This window comes from Barbus barbus (assembly GCF_936440315.1).
Source record: "Barbus barbus genome assembly, chromosome: 36".
Lineage (NCBI taxonomy): Eukaryota > Metazoa > Chordata > Actinopteri > Cypriniformes > Cyprinidae > Barbus > Barbus barbus.
In genome coordinates, this window is record NC_136714.1 from 6,933,073 (window position 1) to 6,952,651 (window position 19,579).

At 38.7% G+C, this 19,579-nt stretch overlaps 1 protein-coding gene across 1 annotated transcript in view; it reads left to right on the plus strand.

Moving 5' to 3' along the window:
- Positions 1 to 19,579, plus strand: part of LOC306856268 (delta-sarcoglycan-like) — a 141,146-nt gene that overhangs the window by 15,839 nt on the left and 105,728 nt on the right. Inside the window, exon 2 of the mRNA XM_079395426.1 lies at positions 9,250 to 9,435. Within this exon, the coding sequence (XP_079251552.1) occupies positions 9,250 to 9,435 (186 nt within the window). The remainder of the gene's footprint in view (positions 1 to 9,249; positions 9,436 to 19,579) is intronic.

Below are 19,579 nucleotides of genomic sequence, written 5' to 3' on the forward strand. Positions count from 1 at the left end.
GGAGACAGGGTCTTCACTTGGGATCAGTCTCTGGGGCTCATCTAGGTGTCCTGGCTGTAGAGGTCATCTCTAGGTGCTGATCCACCATCTGATCTGGATACAGTCTGGATCTGGGTGGCTATGGTGACCTCGGAATAAGAAAGAAACAGACTAATATTAGCGTAGATGCCATTCTTCCAACAATGTAACAAGTACATCAGGTGTTTTGGGAAGTGTTCCCGGTTCCGGTTGACCTAATTAATGCAGCCTAACAATCCTTTAACGGATCTGAATTATAGAAATGCGTTAGTATATTATGTGTAAACCAGGTTAAAGAGATTGGTCTTTAATCTAGATTTAAACTGACAGATTGTGTCTGCTTCCCAAACAGTGTTATGTAGATTGTTTCAGAGTTTGGGCGCTAAATAGGAAAACGATCTCCCGCCCACAGTTGATTTTGATATTCTAGGTATTATTAAATGGCCAGAGTTTTGAGATCGTAGTGGACGTGAAGCACTATAATACGATAAGAGCTCACTCACATACTTCAGGGCTTTGTAGGTAATTAGCAAGATCTTAAAATGTATACGATGTTTAATAGGGAGCCAGTGCAGTGTTGACAGAACCAGGCTAAGGTGGTCATATTTCCTGGTTCTTGTAAGAACTCTAGCTGCTGCATTTTGAACCAGCTGGAGTTTGTTTATTAAACGTGCAGAGCAACCACCCAATAAAGCATTACAATAATCTAGCCTCGAGGTCATGAATGCATGAATTAATATTTCTGCATTTGACATTGAGAGCATAGGTCGATATTTCGATATATTTTTAAGATGGAAAAATGCAGTTTATCAAATGCTAGAAACATGTTTTTTGAAGGAAACATTGCTATCAAAAAGTACGCCTAGGTTCCTAAATGATTACAAAGAATTTACAGAGGAGCCATCAAGTATTAGACAGTGATCTAAGTTATTACATGCAAATGTTTTTGGTCCAATAATTAATTAACAAATTTTTTTTTCAGAATTTAGCAGTAAGAAATTGCTAGTCATCCAGTTTTTAATATCAACTATACATTCCATTAGTTTTGCAAATTGGTAAGGTCGCGAAGAAATATAGAGCTGGGTATCATCAGCATAATAATGAAAGCTAGGAAACACCATGTTTCCTAATGATATCTCCCAAGTGTAACATGTAAAGCGTGAAAAGTAAGGGGCCAAGAACTGAGCCTTGAGGTACTCCATACTGAACTTATAATTGGTATGATACCTCTTCATTTCAACAAAGACAGAGCCATGTGCTCACCCACAACACAAACAAGGAAACAACAAATAGTGACAAAACAGACAGGGCTGTCAGGGGAATTCCCTGACAACAACTCATCCATTTTCTTAAAAAAATATATAAAACTTTTTGTTTTGTGAAAACCTGTAAGTCATGCTTTTTACAGTCATTTTAGAGTTTAATATGTTACCAAAGTCATTGCCATATTATGCTTCTGTGATATTTAATTTGTTCAGGTCTTAAAAAATGTCTTAAGTCTTACATTTGAGCTTAAAAATCTTAAAAATACTGAGATGTATCAAATTAGCTCAAAGTGAGATGAACATAATTAATCATAATTTGATCAATTTGGGTTGTTATCAATTATATATCCATCTTCAGGAATTAACTATAGCATTAATAGTACAATAAAATGATTTGTTTGTCTGCAGTACGGACAGTTTTAATTGTCTATTGACTCTAAGGAAAATTATTTCTCTGGCCACGAAAAATAATTTCCTTACTGATACATTGCTCACAGAGCATGTAACAAAACCGGAACGTTAAAGTGCCCTTCTGTGAGCAGCAGACACAGACAACCAAGTGTGACTACATATGGATGTTTATTAAACTACACTACAGGGGAACATGCAACATTCAACTAGACACAAACATACATACATTAAACATAGATGTCAAAGCAAGGAAGGCATGGAGAGGGAGAGAGAGAGAGAGAGAGAGAGAGAGAGAGAGAGAGAGAGACAGACAGAGAGCGCTCGCGCGCAAGAGAGTAGAGTGTAATGGCAGGATTTACACATCAGCTAACCACAACCTGTTAAGAACCATCAGAGAATCACATCACCTTAATTAAAAAGGGTCGGAGCCTAGAAGTACATCTAAATAGTTAACAAGCGGTTACTTGCATTGCTTTTTGTTGGTGCTGAGTAAAGTGTCCTGGTGCATGTATAATGTGTAGATTCTTGATTAATTCCTTTAAGAGTGAAAGCTTTGTCATTCCAGCCATGTGTTGATTGGTCCGAAGTGAATTGAGAAAGTTACTGGACTTAAAAAACGAAAGGGGAGTCGCTAGATTTCCAAGGTGATATGTGTGTCTCCAGGGCACCGAAAGTAAAGAGAAGACTTTGCCTTTTGAGTGTGGGAGAAGTTTTATCTGGTTTCCCTATAACACCCATTTTGGTTAGTTTGACCAACAACAAGGTGCATAGTTTCAGCGGGAAAGTGTTTCTTTGTCCCACTTGACACCTCATTTGCATGTTTTATGACTGTTCTGAATAATCGGTGTAGTTATTCCACAGTACAGTAAAAATAGTATGATGCATTTCACAATCACATAGTGTTCAGCATTGTTTGAGGAATAAAGAGCAGATAATATTGATACCAAGAAAGAAACCCCTAGAGGACATTAAACCAGAAATACATTCATACACCTGAATATGAGTGTTTAGAGCTTACTAATACGAATAACGAGTGGTAACTAGGCTAATATAATAAGGGAACATACAAACAACACATGCATATACCAGATACATTTGTAACTGATTAATTATGGTCTAAATAAAGAAAATGTCTCTATGTGTGTGTGTGTTATGTGTATTGTAATCGTGGGGGTAGTCCACTGGTCAGCCAGGCCTGGTGCCGAGGGTCATTTAGTTCTCTTTGGAATGTGTTTGAAGTCCGATGGAGCAAACAGAGAGTTGATCTGTTTAGCATCTTTTTGACAGTGGGGGACAACCATTGGCAATTTAGCACTCATATAAAGGTAGAATGTGGGGCCAGGTCTGTGAATTATATGCAAATGTCAAAAGGCTAAAAGGGTCTCTTAAGACATAAAGCCCCAACGACCATCAAGGATCATAAGCAGATGTTACAGAATCTCCCCTTTTGGCTGAAGATGTTCACCTGGAGACATCTTCAGACAACAGTGTATCATGATGGTCGGATGGCAGGTGGATCATGAAGGCCGGATGGCAGGTGAATCATGAAGGCCAGATGTCAGGTGGATCAGGCAGGACGGATGACAGGTGGTTTCTAATTTTCCTCAGCCTTTGGATCCTCAGCTTGGGTGTTAACCATGGTCAGGTTCAACATTGTCTAACTCCTTGGGATGAGAGTAAATCAGGCATGGTGTAGAGCATGAATGCCATTTGAGTTTGATGATGTAAATTGGTCTTGAGTGAGTCCACATAGTTGACATTAGCTCTGTGTCATTGCCTTTTGTGAAGAGCAGCTTTGGCACTGGCAGTTGTCGGCAGGTGCAGGATGTCTCTTAGAAGTGAAGTGAAGTGAAGTGAAGTGAAGTGACATTCAGCCAAGTATGGTGACCCATACTCGGAATTCGTGCTCTGCATTTAACCCATCCAACGTGCACACACACAGCAGTGAACACACACACACCGTGAACACACACCCGGAGCAGTGGGCAGCCATTTTATGCTGCAGCGCCCGGGGAGCAGTTGGGGGTTCGGTGCCTTGCTCAAGGGCACCTCAGTCGTGGTATTGAGGGTGGAGAGAGTGCTGGACATTCACTCCCCCCACCTACAATTCCTGCCAGCCGGAGACTCGAACCCACAACCTTCGGATTACAAGTCCGACTCTCTAACCATTAGGCCACGACTTCCCACTAGAAAAGGGGGTGTGGCTCAGAGTGGGGCCAGGTTCCCTCCATTCCCTTGAATGTGTGTGGTTGAGGGTTTGGCCACGCTGTCTGTGTGTCACACTGTCGCTGTCCATTCCCCTTTTGTGTATGCTGGTACTGCAGTCTCATATTTTTACCAGAGTAAACGTCTGGTATGGTCTGGCCGGAGGTTCTTGCACTTTACAGGGCTTCCCCAGGGGTTTGCAAGGTCTGCAAGAACCAAGAAGTAGCAGGTTTAGCATTGGTTATTGTACTTCAAGTTAAGACGCAGGTGTCCTTGGCAGTCACCATGGTTGACAACAGGACCTCATAGGAAAACTTGTGCACTTGCTTGCGAAGGCAGGTCTGGTGTGTGCTCGGTGAGTGCTTTGAAGCGTGTGAGGCTTCAGGCCATGTCCTCATGGCTGGCTGTGACATTTTCCCGTGACCTGAGAGTCTGAGTGACCTGTCTGGCTGGAGTGGCAGGGGTTCTCGCACTTCAGCCTGGAGTTTCAGCTGTCTCAATTTCAGCAAAGGGTCAATGTGACCCAGCAGCTCTTTATTTTATTTTATTTATTTATTTAGTCATTTAGCAGACGCTTTTATCCAAAGCGACTTGTCTTTGGGATGGTACAATAATGCGTCTTTATCACTGAGAAGGTGGTGGTATGCATGTATGAATGCATGTTCACTATAGGCAGCATGTTAAAGGGATAGTTCACCCAAAAATGTAAATCCTGTCATTAATTACTCACCCTCATGCTGTTCCAAACCCGTAAGACCTCCATTCATCTTTGGAACACAAATTTAAATATTTTTTAATGAAATCTGAGAGCTCTCAGACCCTCCATAGACAGCAAGGGCCCTTACACGGTCAAGGTCCTTACACGCATACCGGATACACTGTTTTAGTTTAAATCAAGGCATAAATATACGTAGAAGATGTATAGTTGGGCTAAAAAGTATTTAGTCAGCCACCAACTGTGCAACCCACTTAAAAAGATGAGAGAAGCCTGTAATTTCCATCATAGGTACACGTCAACTATGAGAGACAGAATGGGGGGAAAGAATCCAGGAAATCACATTGTCTGATTTTTTAAGAATTTATTTGCAAATTATGGTGGAAAATTTGGTCAATAACAAAAGTTCATCTCAATACTTTTTTATATACCCTTTGTTGGCAATGACAGAGGTCAGACGTTTTCTGTAAGTCTTCACAAGATTTTCACACACTGTTGCTGGTATTTTGGCCCATTCCTCCATGCAGCTCTCCTCTCGAGCAGTGATGTTTTGGGGCTGTCGCTGGGCAACACGGACTTTCAACTCCCTCCAAAGATTTTCTATGGGGTTGAGATCTGGAGACTGACTAGGCCACTCCAGGACCTTGAAATGCTTCTTACGAAGCCACTCCTTCGTTGCCCGGGTGGTGTGTTTGGGATCATTGTCATGCTGAAAGACCCAGCCAAGTTTCATCTTCAATGCCCTTGCTGATGGAAGGAGGTTTTCACTCAAAATCTCACGATACATGGCCCCATTCATTCTTTCCTTTACACGGATCAGTCGTCCTGGTCCCTTTACAGAAAAACAGCCCCAAAGCATGATGTTTCCACCCCCATGCTTCACAGTAGGTATGGTGTTCTTTGGATGCAACTCAGCATTCTTTCTCCTCCAAACACGACGAGTTGAGTTTTTACCAAAAAGTTCTATTTTGGTTTCATCTGACCATATGACATTCTCCCAATCCTCTTCTGGATCATCCAAATGCTCTCTAGCAAACTTCAGATGGGCCCGGACATGTACTGGCTTAAGCAGGGGGACACGTCTGGCACTGCATGATTTGAGTCCCTGGTGGCGTAGTGTGTTACTGATGGTAGCCTTTGTTACTTTGGTCCCAGCTCTCTGCAGGTCATTCACTAGGTCCCCCCGTGTGGTTCTGGGATCTTTGCTCACCGTTCTTGTGATCATTTTGACCCCACGGGGTGAGATCTTGCGTGGAGCCCCAGATCGAGGGAGATTAACAGTGGTCTTGTATGTCTTCCATTTTCTAATAATTGCTCCCACAATTGATTTCTTCACACCAAGCTGCTTGCCTATTGCAGATTCAGTCTTCCCAGCCTGGTGCAGGTCTACAATTTTGTTTCTGGTGTCCTTCGACAGCTCTTTGGTCTTGGCCATAGTGGAGTTTGGAGTGTGACTGTTTGAGGTTGTGGACAGGTGTCTTTTATACTGATAATGAGTTCAAACAGGTGCCATTAATACAGGTAATGAGTGGAGGACAGAGGAGCCTCTTAAAGAAGAAGTTACAGGTCTGTGAGAGCCAGAAATCTAGCTTGTTTGTAGGTGACAAAATACTTATTTTACAGAGGAATTTACCAATTAATTCATAAAAAATCCTACAATGTGATTTCCCGGATTCTTTCCCCCCATTCTGTCTCTCATAGTTGAAGTGTACCTATGATGAAAATTACAGGCCTCTCTCGTCTTTTTAAGTGGGAGAACTTGCACAATTGGTGGCTGACTAAATACTTTTTTGCCCAACTGTATCTGCGTGGTGCGGCTGACACAGAAGAGTGTACGCAGTTTCTGTCCAGCAAATATTCTCCAAAATGGCGCTACACTGACGTAGAGGAGACATACTGTTAAATGAATTCATTATTTTTGTTTTCTTTGCATACAAAAAGTATTCTCCTAGCTTCGTAAAATTATGGTTGAACCCCTGATGTCACATTTTACATTTTACATGATTATTTTACTGAAACAGTCAATTCAGTGTGCGGACATTACGTTTGTTCCTTTTCTATAATACATTTTTTGTCCTGCACCTGAGTCCTAATCGGGTTTTGGGGGATGTGCGCAACTTTCTTTCACTTTGCCTTTAAATTATTGGTTATTGTCATAGCAAGCACAGCCTTAAATGAGTTAAAAAGTCTTGAATTGTATATGTGTCCAGATTGTCATGTGCATCAAGTGACAGCAGCCTAATATTCCAGCTGCTGTCTGTGTCATAAATGTTAATTAATTAAATAAATAAACAAATAAATAAATACATTAAAAAAAAATTATAATAAAACATAGTAAATCACTCGCTGCTCCACTGTGCTTGACTGAAGGACTTTTGTAACTATAATAAGGATTAATATTTCATTTATACAATAAGGACATTATTTGATTATTCAATTTGATTAATCAATTGCTGTGTATATTTCCTACCTAATCTCCTTGCTACGTTTCTGGACCTTGATCGTGTAAGGATCCTTGCTGTCTATAGAGGGTCAGAGAGCTCTCAGATTCCATCAAAACTATCTTAATTTGTGTTCCAAAGATGAACGGAGGTCTCACGGGTTTGAAACGGCATGAGGGTGAGTAATATATGACAGAATTTTCATTTTTGGGTTAACTAACCCTTTAATTCTGATCCTGCAGTCTAGCACAAACTCCAGAAGTCATTTTCTACTATAAGAAAGATGTTCATGTGGTCATCTCAGAACCTGAGCCAGCAACCTTCCCCTACTCTAAATTGGCCTTTCGCAAAGACCCACTCCTACATAGTTACTGTTGTTACTTCCGACAAGACATGGCACTTTAATGCCACGCATCATGTTCTTACGCATTGAAAAATACATCACGGAGCAAAGAGGACACTGACAGACAAGACAGAGCTGGTTACTTTTAATATGAAACAAAGTCTCAGTGTTCAAATTTTGTCATTTTTTTTAAAGAAATTCAAACAACAAATACTGTTTTGTGGCTCTTTAACATGTCGTGACAGACTCTTTTTTTGGCTCATTCTATATGTAAAATAAAACCTGCCTAATAATTCTGCACACCTTAAATAAGGGGTTTTTGACTTTCAGCCTTCATGGACAATTATATATCACTTATAAATGATTAAATACAAAATCAATAGCAGTTATTGAGATTGATGTGGTTTGGAATTGGTCAAATATTCTTGGAAAAAAAATATGACCAGAATATCAACTTGCCTAATAATTCTGCACACACTGACTCTATATATATATATATATATATATATATATATATATATATATATATATATATATATATATATATATATATATATATATATATATATATATATATATTTCCACTAACTATAATATTATGGTCATATTAGGATATCCAGCCCATGGATTTCCCTTTATTGATTTTTTTTCTAAATGGAAAATTGTGTTCTAAATAGGGCAAATGTGACAGACTATCCCATTGGCCCTTTTTTTTACTGTTGTTCTTTACATATTGCAGATGATCAAATTCCCCACTGCTCAAATACAATTGAAATCAGGGCCTATTTTAATAACAATAAGTTTGACATGCTTTGCAATTCCCTTTGAAGTGTTATATAATGACAGATTGTGCACTTAAAATGAGGGTGATTATACAATATGAGGAGTTGATGAATGGGTAGGAAAACCCTATGATATAGAGAACGGGAAACTCATTGTATTTTTAATTTTGCATTCCTGTACCTTGTAACTTTCACAGAGCTGTCTGAAATCATTTGTTTCAGTGCTGCCTGAATGTGCGTGCTTGTCCAATGTGATTGACTCTGCCAACAAAGAGTTCTGCTCAAAATGCTCAAAATGTCAACAGCAAATTGTATTCTGTGCAGAGATATTCATTCTATTATTATGGCTCTTGAAATGTACAGTGTCTTTTCTCTTTTGTTACCAGACTATTAGAATAAGCACACATAAAGACTATTCAAGATTTATCAGTGCAGAAGTGCAGACTCAAGGAGCTTGATAGCCAATCAAAGGATAGCAATCAACTGCCATCCATTGTACCTTAAAGATCAATGGCATGTAAATGTTCAAAATCTATTTTAACGTGCCAATTTGTAAAAAGTAAAAAAAAAAAAAAACAACAACAAAAAACATATTTTACTAACACACTGAATATGTGAGAGTACACATCCCAATCTTTACTTTCAAAATATATCTGTGTTTTTCAACTAAATATACTGTATATTTTTTTCCAAGATAAAAAATTATTTTAAAAAATATGATAAAATTGCGAATTTATAAATACTATAATGTTTTGGGGATTTGCAGCACATGATATTGTACAACCAAGACTTTAACTTATTTTTCTTGACTTGTGATCCAATTTCCTGTTTATTTCAGCATCTTTCTGCATTTTGGTGGATCACATTACTTTATTGGTAAAAAAAAAGAAAAAAGTATGTCATTGTACAGTATTTACAATAATTGCATTCTTAATGTTTATTTATTTATTTTTTTATATAAATATTATATTAGGACCAAAAAGAGTAATTTATCTCTAAATCAATTTTTAAGGCCTCTGACAGAATCTTCAATTAACGTAATTAACATTTTATTTGTGTTTTCTTGCAGATGACCCAGGAACAGTGCCCTCATAGAAACAATGTCCAGAGTACTGAAAAACCACAAGTGTATAAAGTGGGGATCTATGGTTGGCGGAAACGTTGCCTTTACTTCTTTGTCCTACTCCTCATGATCCTCATAGTGGTCAACCTTGCTCTCACCATCTGGATCCTCAAAGTGATGAACTTCACTATAGTAAGTGCAGTCTTTTACTCTGGCCTTCATTTCCACCTTCCGGGCATCGATTCTTTGACCGACTTAGAAGTGAGCAAAAATAACAGGTCTCCATCGTAGTGATCCGCCAATTCTCTCTGTGCATTCTCTGAGCTTCAGCCAGGCAAACTTCTGCTTTCATTTGCCTCTCAGTGGTCGATATGTTCAGGTTTTCACACATAGCTTCAATTTTCTGAGACCAGCTGCCTTCCCTCCATCCACTTGTTTACTGATCTTTTTAGCTTTTTCCTACTGTGCAGTGCTGGATCAAAGGAGGGACCATGGGGCAGAAATGTCACAGGACCCAAAACCCACCCATCAACGCAACGCCCTCTATAAACATACTCTTGAAACTTTCATGTAACATTTGTATGGTGATTTAGTACTACATAGATACAAATTAAATAAAAAGTGCTTAACAAGGATTTTCATGTAGTACAGGTTTATTTTTACTTAGTAAGGAACAGTACTACAGAAACGGAATAATCAAGTGTAAAAGTAAAACTGCATAGCCTTCACTGTTTAAATTAAATCTAAATAGATGTTTATTAAACATAGAAAAGGTAATCGATTAAGAGCAGTGAGTGCATTTATTTTAAAAACATTTATTTCATAATGAAATTTTGCTCCATTTTCAATTGTATTACTTCAATTTTTTTCTTCTTTTCCCCCTTCATATTTACCAAGGGGTCTAATAATTCTGATGTATGTATGGACAATATGTAGAGCTATGCGTTCGTGAAAACACACTTTATTGAATAATACCCACAGATAGTATATGATTATGTTGGATTTTCAGACCTGAGGTTTTTAAGCAGAATTGTTCTATGCATCCCACAAAAGTACATGAAGACTCTGATGAGGAAAAAAACAACAACAACAAAAAACACTCACATACATAAACACAGAGAAAAGCTTTTGTGTCCTTACTTTTGTTTTTCAAAACTATGGTTACAAGATTCTGGAATTTTCTTTTTAGATTCTCTGATTCTGACAGCTCTATTTATATCAATAATACAACTGTTAGCTTGCGCTGCCTCATTGGCACCCTCCGGAGCTATTATGGAAATGTGTGTCATGACTAACTCTGCCATTTTGTAAGAGTCCCACCAACAGCCTGCCACATGGGTTTTGCGTGAGGCATGGGTCAGTTGTGAACATGAATCAGTGAGCTCTAGAGAACTCAGACATTTACACATACACATTGCAGCTCTTCTTGGCCTGCGGCGATACTCACACCAGAATTAACTGAACTCTTTGGGTGAAAACAATAACTGTCAGTTCAAAAGCTGGTGAATAGAGTCTCTAAATTACCAAGTGATGATTTGATGATGTCCCTGTCTATATCAGTAGTTTGAGCTCTGAGTTAGAGGAAGAAAGTTGGCAGTTTCAAGTGTTCAGTCAGACCTACCTGTTTTAGTAAAGCCAAGGATCATTTCACTGACACATGTATGTTTCTTCATTATATGTAGTTAATTAGTTTAGATGGTTTTTTGAAATGATTAAATTAAAAGACCAGACTTAAAAGAACAATCCATTCAAAATCTGACATTGCTAGCAGGGTTGGATAAAAAAAAAAAAAACATTTTCTGATTAACCACAACCTTGATTTGCATAATTATGATCTGTGCTTATTTTCAGTGACTGCATGAAAACAAATTGGTATAGTGCTTCAACTTCAGTAGTAGTCATTGTGTGATAAAAAAAAAAAAAAAAAACTGCATCGAATTACTCTTGAGGATTTTCTTTTTCATTCATGAACAAATCGCTGTATGAAATAATTTTTTTCAGTGTATTAAAAAAATACAAATAAATAAAAATAATGCATACAACGACCAGTGTCTAATTCATGAATGAATTATTATTATGAGACAGTTCTTTTTATTGAACCAGAAACACACAATGTGACCAGTGTACTTAAATTTTCAAACATATGACTTATGAACTGATGCTTCATAGTTAATCAAAAACAGATGATAGCAGTGCAGCGCTGATTCCTGGAATGGATGACAAATCAATTATTTAATACGAGATCTCAGATTTAATCAGATTTGAACACTGTGCCTAATATGTAATCATGTAAACAAACAAACAAACAAAAAAACTGAATCTAAATCAACAGCTTCCGCAACATGTTCTCACTCCCAACTCATCACATATTGACGCTTGGTCAAGAATCCCTGGCATCGCTTTTTGACGCTCAAGGTACCCCTTTAGCATATTTTTTCAATGCACAGGTGTATCCTTTTAGCATCACATTTCGATGTGCAGTCCTCCATTGTTTTCAGTTTTTTGTCTTAATTTAATTGTTTGCATACATTTGTAAAAAAAATTGAAATAATTTTATAAAAATGTATACTTTCATTGGAGCACCTAACCCCACCCCTAGCCTAAACCTACCCACTTTTGAACAATATAAAACACGTAGAAGGCAAATACAGGTCCTTCTCAAAAAATTAGCATATTGTGATAAAGTTCATTATTTTCTGTAATGTACTGATAAACATTAGACTTTCATATATTTTAGATTCATTACAACACAACTGAAGTAGTTCAAGCCTTTTATTGTTTTAATATTGATGATTTTGGCATACAGCTCATGAAAACCCAAAATTCCTATCTCAAAAAATTAGCATATTTCATCCGACCAATAAAAGAAAAGTGTTTTTATTACAAAAAAAGTCAACCTTCAAATAATTATGTTCAGTTATGCACTCAATACTTGGTCGGGAATCCTTTTGCAGAAATGACTGCTTCAATGCGGCGTGGCATGGAGGCAATCAGCCTGTGGCACTGCTGAGGTGTTATGGAGGCCCAGGATGCTTCGATAGCGGCCTTAAGCTCATCCAGAGTGTTGGGTCTTGCGTCTCTCAACTTTCTCTTCACAATATCCCACAGATTCTCTATAGGGTTCAGGTCAGGAGAGTTGGCAGGCCAATTGAGCACAGTAATACCATGGTCAGTAAACCATTTACCAGTGGTTTTGGCACTGTGAGCAGGTGCCACGTCGTGCTGAAAAATGAAATCATCTCCATAAAGCTTTTCAGCAGATGGAAGCATGAAGTGCTCCAAAATCTCCTGATAGCTAGCTGCATTGACCCTGCCCTTGATAAAACACAGTGGACCAACACCAGCATCACTGACTGTGGGTACTTGACACTGGACTTCAGGCATTTTGGCATTTCCCTCTCCCCAGTCTTCCTCCAGACTCTGGCACCTTGATTTCCGAATGACATGCAAAATTTGCTTTCATCCCAAAAAAGTACTTTGGACCACTGAGCAACAGTCCAGTGCTGCTTCTCTGTAGCCCAGGTCAGGCGCTTCTGCCGCTGTTTCTGGTTCAAAAGTGGCTTGACCTGGGGAATGCGGCACCTGTAGCCCATTTCCTGCACACGCCTGTACACGGTGCCTCTGGATGTTTCTACTCCAGACTCAGTCCACTGCTTCCGCAGGTCCCCCAAGGTCTGGAATCGGTCCTTCTCCACAATCTTCCTCAGGGTCCGGTCACCTCTTCTCGTTGTGCTGCGTTTTCTGCCACACTTTTTCCTTCCCACAGACTTCCCACTGAGGTGCCTTGATACAGCACTCTGGGAACAGCCTATTCGTTCAGAAATTTCTTTCTGTGTCTTACCCTCTTGCTTGAGGGTGTCAATGATGGCCTTCTGGACAGCAGTCAGGTCGGCAGTCTTACCCATGATTGCGGTTTTGAGTAATGAACCAGGCTGGGAGTTTTTAAAAGCCTCAGGAATCTTTTGCAGGTGCTTAGAGTTAATTAGTTGATTCAGATGATTAGGTTAATAACTCGTTTAGAGAACCTTTTCATGATATGCTAATTTTTTGAGTTAGGAATTTTGGGTTTTCATGAGCTGTATGCCAAAATCATCAATATTAAAACAATAAAAGGCTTGAACTACTTCAGTTGTGTTGTAATGAATCTAAAATATATGAAAGTCTAATGTTTATCAGTACATTACAGAAAATAATGAACTTCATCACAATATGCTAATTTTTTGAGAAGGACCTGTAATAGTACAGTCCCAGATATTTTGGCAAAAACTGACCATAAAACAGTATAAAAGTATTACAAACAAGTCCTGTTGCATTCAAAGTCTTCTAAAGCCATACAATATCTTTATGCGAAGAAGAGATTAAAACATAAGGTTTTAATCGCAGAAAATTATCCCGCTCCGTTAACGTGCTCACATCTCATTCAAAAAGAAACTCCCGTAGCATGATGCAATCGGTCACGAGACACACAAGAGCCAATGACATTTCACAACTAAGGCTGATGTAAGGCTTCTTCTGGCTGCATTTTTTTAATTTGTGCACAGACTGGACACAGGATCTCAGCTTTAAGGCGGATGGAGATGGTGATTGCGTCTATTCCTCTCATAAATCGTTTTGCCTCAGAAGACTTTGAATATTATAAATATTATTATTATTAAAAGGATGACTATAGCTGCATATGCCTGTTATATCTTGTGTTTTATTAACAAATGGCAGGGGTTGGGTTACATGCTCATAAATGTGTAAATAGTATTTAAATAAAACTGTTGTGACTGTTTACACTGAAAAATCACACCCCAACAAATATGCAATAATGGCAATATTATTACCCAATATATAATTTAATCACAACGATAAAATTCCCAGTGCCTTTCACATTGGAATACTGACACCAAGGGTTTCTTATTTAAAGCAATGGAGGACCCTGCACGAAAAATGATGCTAAAGGGGTAGTAAAATTTCTCCCAGTAAAAAAGCTAATGTAAGCTAGGAAAGAATGGCTCCAACACAATAAAAAGTGAACAAATCCAGCATGCTGTGCCAAAGCCGCAGGCTTTTCCAGAGCCCACGAGGATAAAAACATAATTTGCTAGACCTGACACATTAAGCAATGGCGTACTTGAGTTAATAGAGTGTAGCACCATTTTCAACCTACTGACAAACATGAACTGCCACTGTGGCACCTCAACCCCATCCATAAACTGAAAATAACACTGAGTCTGTAGCTGCCACATACTCAAAACTGTCTCTAAAGCCCTCCCCTACAGGGCTTTTTTATGGAAAGTTTCCTATACTATGCGATTTATTATTTACATTTGTAAAGAATATTTGTAAAGTGTCACCTTCATTTTTCTGTCATTCCAGCTATTTCTCTGTGTTAAAAGCACAGTGTGCCCACTTCCCTAGAGGAAGTTGCTTAGTATTAGTTTTAGAGGCAGAGGAAAATGCAACACTTTCAATAGAGCCTGATTAGCTTCTGTCCATTACACATTTTCAGTTTGCCTGAAAGAGAAAAAAGACAGATTGAGAGATAGAAAAAGCTTACAAAACAATTGTTGTTTCAAGAAGCTTGTTGACTTTATTCAGAATGAATTCGTCCAATTTGCATCTAAAGAGCTCAGACACAGCATTGCTGGCTTTAGTGCTTTTTCATTCAGAGCTTTTTTCGCAGTATCTTCGCCAAAGAAAAAAAAACAAACAAACAAAAAACCATCCCACTAAGCAGCAGCATGAAAAGGTCAGACATGGGAGAAAAAAGGAAAATATAACAGATTTTAGTCCCCTGAAAAAAGTAATTAATTGTTTGGGAGCTAAATGGAAATGAGGAGGCAGAACAGCCCAATCTAGCATTTGAGTTTCACAATGACAGCTATGTGAGATTAAGTGTATGGGGTCTCAGGGGTGTTTGTCATAATGGCAGACCAGATACAGTGTAAATAAACAATCCTCAGGGAAATGATCAGATAGCTTACAACATCTGTTTACATTATGACAATTGTTTCCTTTTGGACACTGTGCAGAATTATTGTTTACGTCAAGGTTGACAATCCTGTTAATTGCAATTGCAGAGTTTGACATTTTTTTTACTTCTTCAAATATCTCAACTTTTCCATTGTTGAGCAGAACAGTTCTTGTTGATTACCATTCCATTCTGTGCCGATCCGGGCCAGTCGGCATGAATATGGTTTCATTTTCCACTGTGGGGCTGATAACAGAGCTGGTAATAATACAAACATGTTAGTAGTTGCCTAGGTAAGGCAGTAGTTGCCTTGGTGCTTACATACGGTTTAAGATGTAAATAGCGACCACATTACGGAGGATGGTCATATATTTATTTATGATCAGAGAAACTAGACAACAGACAAGTGACTGAATAAAAGGGATAGATCAGCCCGTCCGGTAAGGCATTGTATTTACATAGGTGGGTGCTGTTGGCCTACGATTAATATATAGTTGTTTATAATTATTTTCAAAGCTTTCAATGTACTGTTAAAATACCTTCATTATTATTTATTTAACAAATAAGTTTTTTTTTTGTTTTTTTTATCTAACCAAAATTAAAAATAATTTGTTTATCATCTCTGCACAGGAGAGACTTGGTGTTGTTTCCAAACAAAAGAAAATACATCGGCTATTGGCCAAAATAAGTTGCAAAATATCGGCAAAAATCCAATATCCCTATTTGGAACACTAATTAATTTTGATGAAATCCGAGGGCTTTCTGACCCTGCATAGACAGCAACTTAACTATCATGTTCAAGGCCCAGAAAGGTAGTAAGGGCATTATTAAAATAGTCCATGTGACATCAGTGGTTCACGAGAGTACCACGATGCATGCGTGTGATGCTGCTGACACAGGAGCCAGCATTCTGATGTACAACCCGGATGCGCTGCACTTTGTTTGTAAGGAGAGGAAAGCACGCACATGCGTTGTGGTACTCTTGTGAATGCACGTCGAAGACTGACATAAAAGAACAGAAACTGATGAGTAAAGTCATTATTTTTGGTTTCTTTGCCCAAAAACATACAAAAATAAATCTCATAGCTTCATAAAATTAGGATTTAACCTCTGGCTCTGATGTCACATGGACTAGTTTCACAATGCCCTTACTACCTTTCTGGGCCTTGAAAATGGTAGTACCATTGCTGTCCATGCAGGGTCAGAAAGCTCTTGGATTTCATGAAAACGTTCCTAAGACGAACGAAAGTCTTACACATTTGGAACAACGTGAGGGTGAGTAACTAATGACATAATTTTCTTTTTTTTTTGGTGAACTATCCCTTTAATAACTACATTAACTAATGATTAGTGAAGGCCTGAATTAATCAAGAATGAGAACAAATTTGTTGAAGTATTAATTTAGGTATTAATATGATTATTAATGTACTGGTATGCCAATGTGTTACCAATAAACTCACTTTTTGATTTATAAAAATGTAAAGTAATCAATTTAAACTTAGAACAATAGGCAGATTATAAGAGTTTATCTGATACTGTAATGACGCACTGCAGATAATAGTATTAGTGTTGGGCAGGACATTCCATTAATTTGTCCTTACATTAAGGCCACTGTAATAGGCTGCTAGTGGCTTGTTAAGTAGCTTTTGAGAATTAAAGAGCAAAAAAAAAAAAAAAAATTTTGCCTGATACTTATCGAGGCTCCACTTTAATGACAGCCCACTGCAGCCGGGTGTGTGTTCACGGTGTGTGTGTGTTCACTGCTGTGTGTGTGTGCCCGTTGGAGGGGTTAAATGCAGAGCACAAATTCTGAGTATGGGTCACCATACTTGGCAGTATGTCACTTCACTTATCACTTATTATTAATAAATTTTACATGGATACTAGAATTCCAGGCCATGCCATGTTTCATTTATTGTGCTAAACCACAGGACAGCCTGATGTAGTCACATGTTAAAGACGTAGTTAATTCAAAACTAAACATTCTATAATTTACACACCCTTAAAGTGTCCCTATTATGGAATTTTGAAAGTTAACAGTGTGTTAACAGTGTGTAACACAACTCTAAGTGAATGAAAACATTCTGCAAAGTTTTGAATCTGAAAGTGCGCCGTGTATAAAGTTTCTCAAAAGAAAGTGTCGACTCTGAACCTTGTGTTGTTTCCCCTCATATTACTGAAGACTGCTACAGTGTTTCCCACAGACGTATGGTCCTTGTACAGCGAGTCTGATATTTCCGTATTTTTTTTTTTTTTTATATATATATATTTTTTCGACACACTGAGTTCAATGCGTATTAATTAATCCCTTGCAAAAAAAAATTGCAAAACAGCACTAAATGGAGTCTTCAAGCAGTGAGGACGATTTTGCTGTCCTCTCACTTCTTAAAAAGAGAAAAAGAAAGGAATTATTTGCTCCATCCAATCCTGAGATATAGAGGAAGTAAAGTTCCCCCTCCTTATTAGGGAGCAGTGGAGTTATCACGGGCAATTCAAAGTTTACTTCAGGATGTCAGTGGCTCAGTTTGATGCTTTGCTAGCGATACTAGAGCCACATTTTGACGTTCACTTGTATGGTGGCTCTGAATTTATGAAATGGAAATTAAAACGACCAATCGTACCAATCACCTCAGATTAGTGTCAAGCAAAGGAGGGGTTTGGAAAAATGAATCATTGAGCGAATCGTTTGGGAGTCGTTGAGCAAGTAAGGTAAAAATAAATGCATATTATAAGTCAAGTCAAGTCAGGATGTGAAAATGATACGTCAGGCTGAAACTAGCAAAAAACACTTGCGTCGCGTCTGGCAGTAGAATTTGGTTCCTTTGTTCACTTTATTTTATTGTGGATTCGTTTACAAACAAGGCACAATTCGACATGGGATTTTCAAAAAGATTGAAATTAAAAGACGATGCTGTGCTAACTATACAGTAATGTTGAGACACAAGTGTAAGTAACTGTTTTCATTACCTGGTCACTATTGCTTTGTCTCTTCTTACAGATAAATTGATATGTATTGAGTTATTTATGCGTTTTTGACCTAAATCACAGCAGCGTCCATCGATGAGGAATGTACGCTGTCAGACATACACAACTATTAGACAATCATAGCGGTGGCTCATTCGTTTAATTCAGAGTCCACAATCCGCCAACCTATTCAAACAGAGAGTTCTGATGAGGGGGGTTAAAAAGAGGACAAAAAAATAGGTTATTACTTCTAAATTATGTTTTTTTTATGTAAAAAATTGATAACATTGCTGCTTCCTGACGCGCTGGATGGCAGAGTCGCGCCGCCGCCGTTGCAATCGAAGCGGCCGTAGAAGGTGTTTAACTCGTCGGCCAGCAACGGATCTGCTCTTACCTCTGCGGAGGATTTGTTTCCAAAGGCACAGATGGTCCTCAGTCCCTGCCACATCCGTCGAGAGTCATTGAGCTGGAAATGAGACTCAACTCTCTCTCTGTATCTGTGTTTGGCGGCTCTTACTGTGCGTCGGAGAGCATAGCACGATGCTTTGTACTCACTCATATTCCCAATCAGAAGAGCCTCATTGTAAGCGGCAGTGCGTGTGTTAACCGCAGCACGGATTGTTCTGTCCACCCACGGTTTCTGGTTGGAGAATGTCCTTATAGTTATTATTTCTGTAGCTTGCTCGGTTAGCGTGTTTACAAAGCTTAATGCTACATCCGTGAAATCGCTGACGTCAGAAGAACTCGCCCGGAACATGTCCCAGTCGACGTCATCAAGAGCCGACTGTTGCATAGCCTCTGAGTGGGAGGACAAGCGCGTGATCCGTCGCCTCGGGGGGTTATTGTTTATCTCCGCGTTCCGAAGAATCTCCAGAGGCCACGCTGGATTCGTGGCTAAAGTGTCCTGGAACAGGTTAGTGTAGCGGTTTCCAATGTCCAAAAGTGTTTCTATGTAATGGGTGATCAGTGCCGACGTGAAATGTGTAAAAAGAGAAAGTAAAAGTAAAAAAGTAAATTAAAGCAAAATCTAAGCGGAGCGGCCCATCTTTGATTTGTCAGCATTCAATAAACCATATACGTTTAGAATCAACACACTATTTAAGGTCTAGTCTGTTAGTGTGATACACATTCGTCCACCTATTAGATGACCAGTCAGAGGTGATTCTCGGTACACGTCAAGGTCTTAAGTCATAGTGGTGTCTGTCCAGATCATTACCACCCACAGTCAGTCACGTCAAAGTTTTGATTCTCCGAGTCAACATGTTTGTCGGAAAAACAATCAACACTGTCCCCACTTTCTGGGAGATCATGAATACTGAACGTCACAGGGCGACTACAGTCAACCTCACGTTGGAAGTCTGTTAAGTTCATGTTGGTAGAACCACTACTCGCTTCCTCAGGCATTTCAGCTAACAA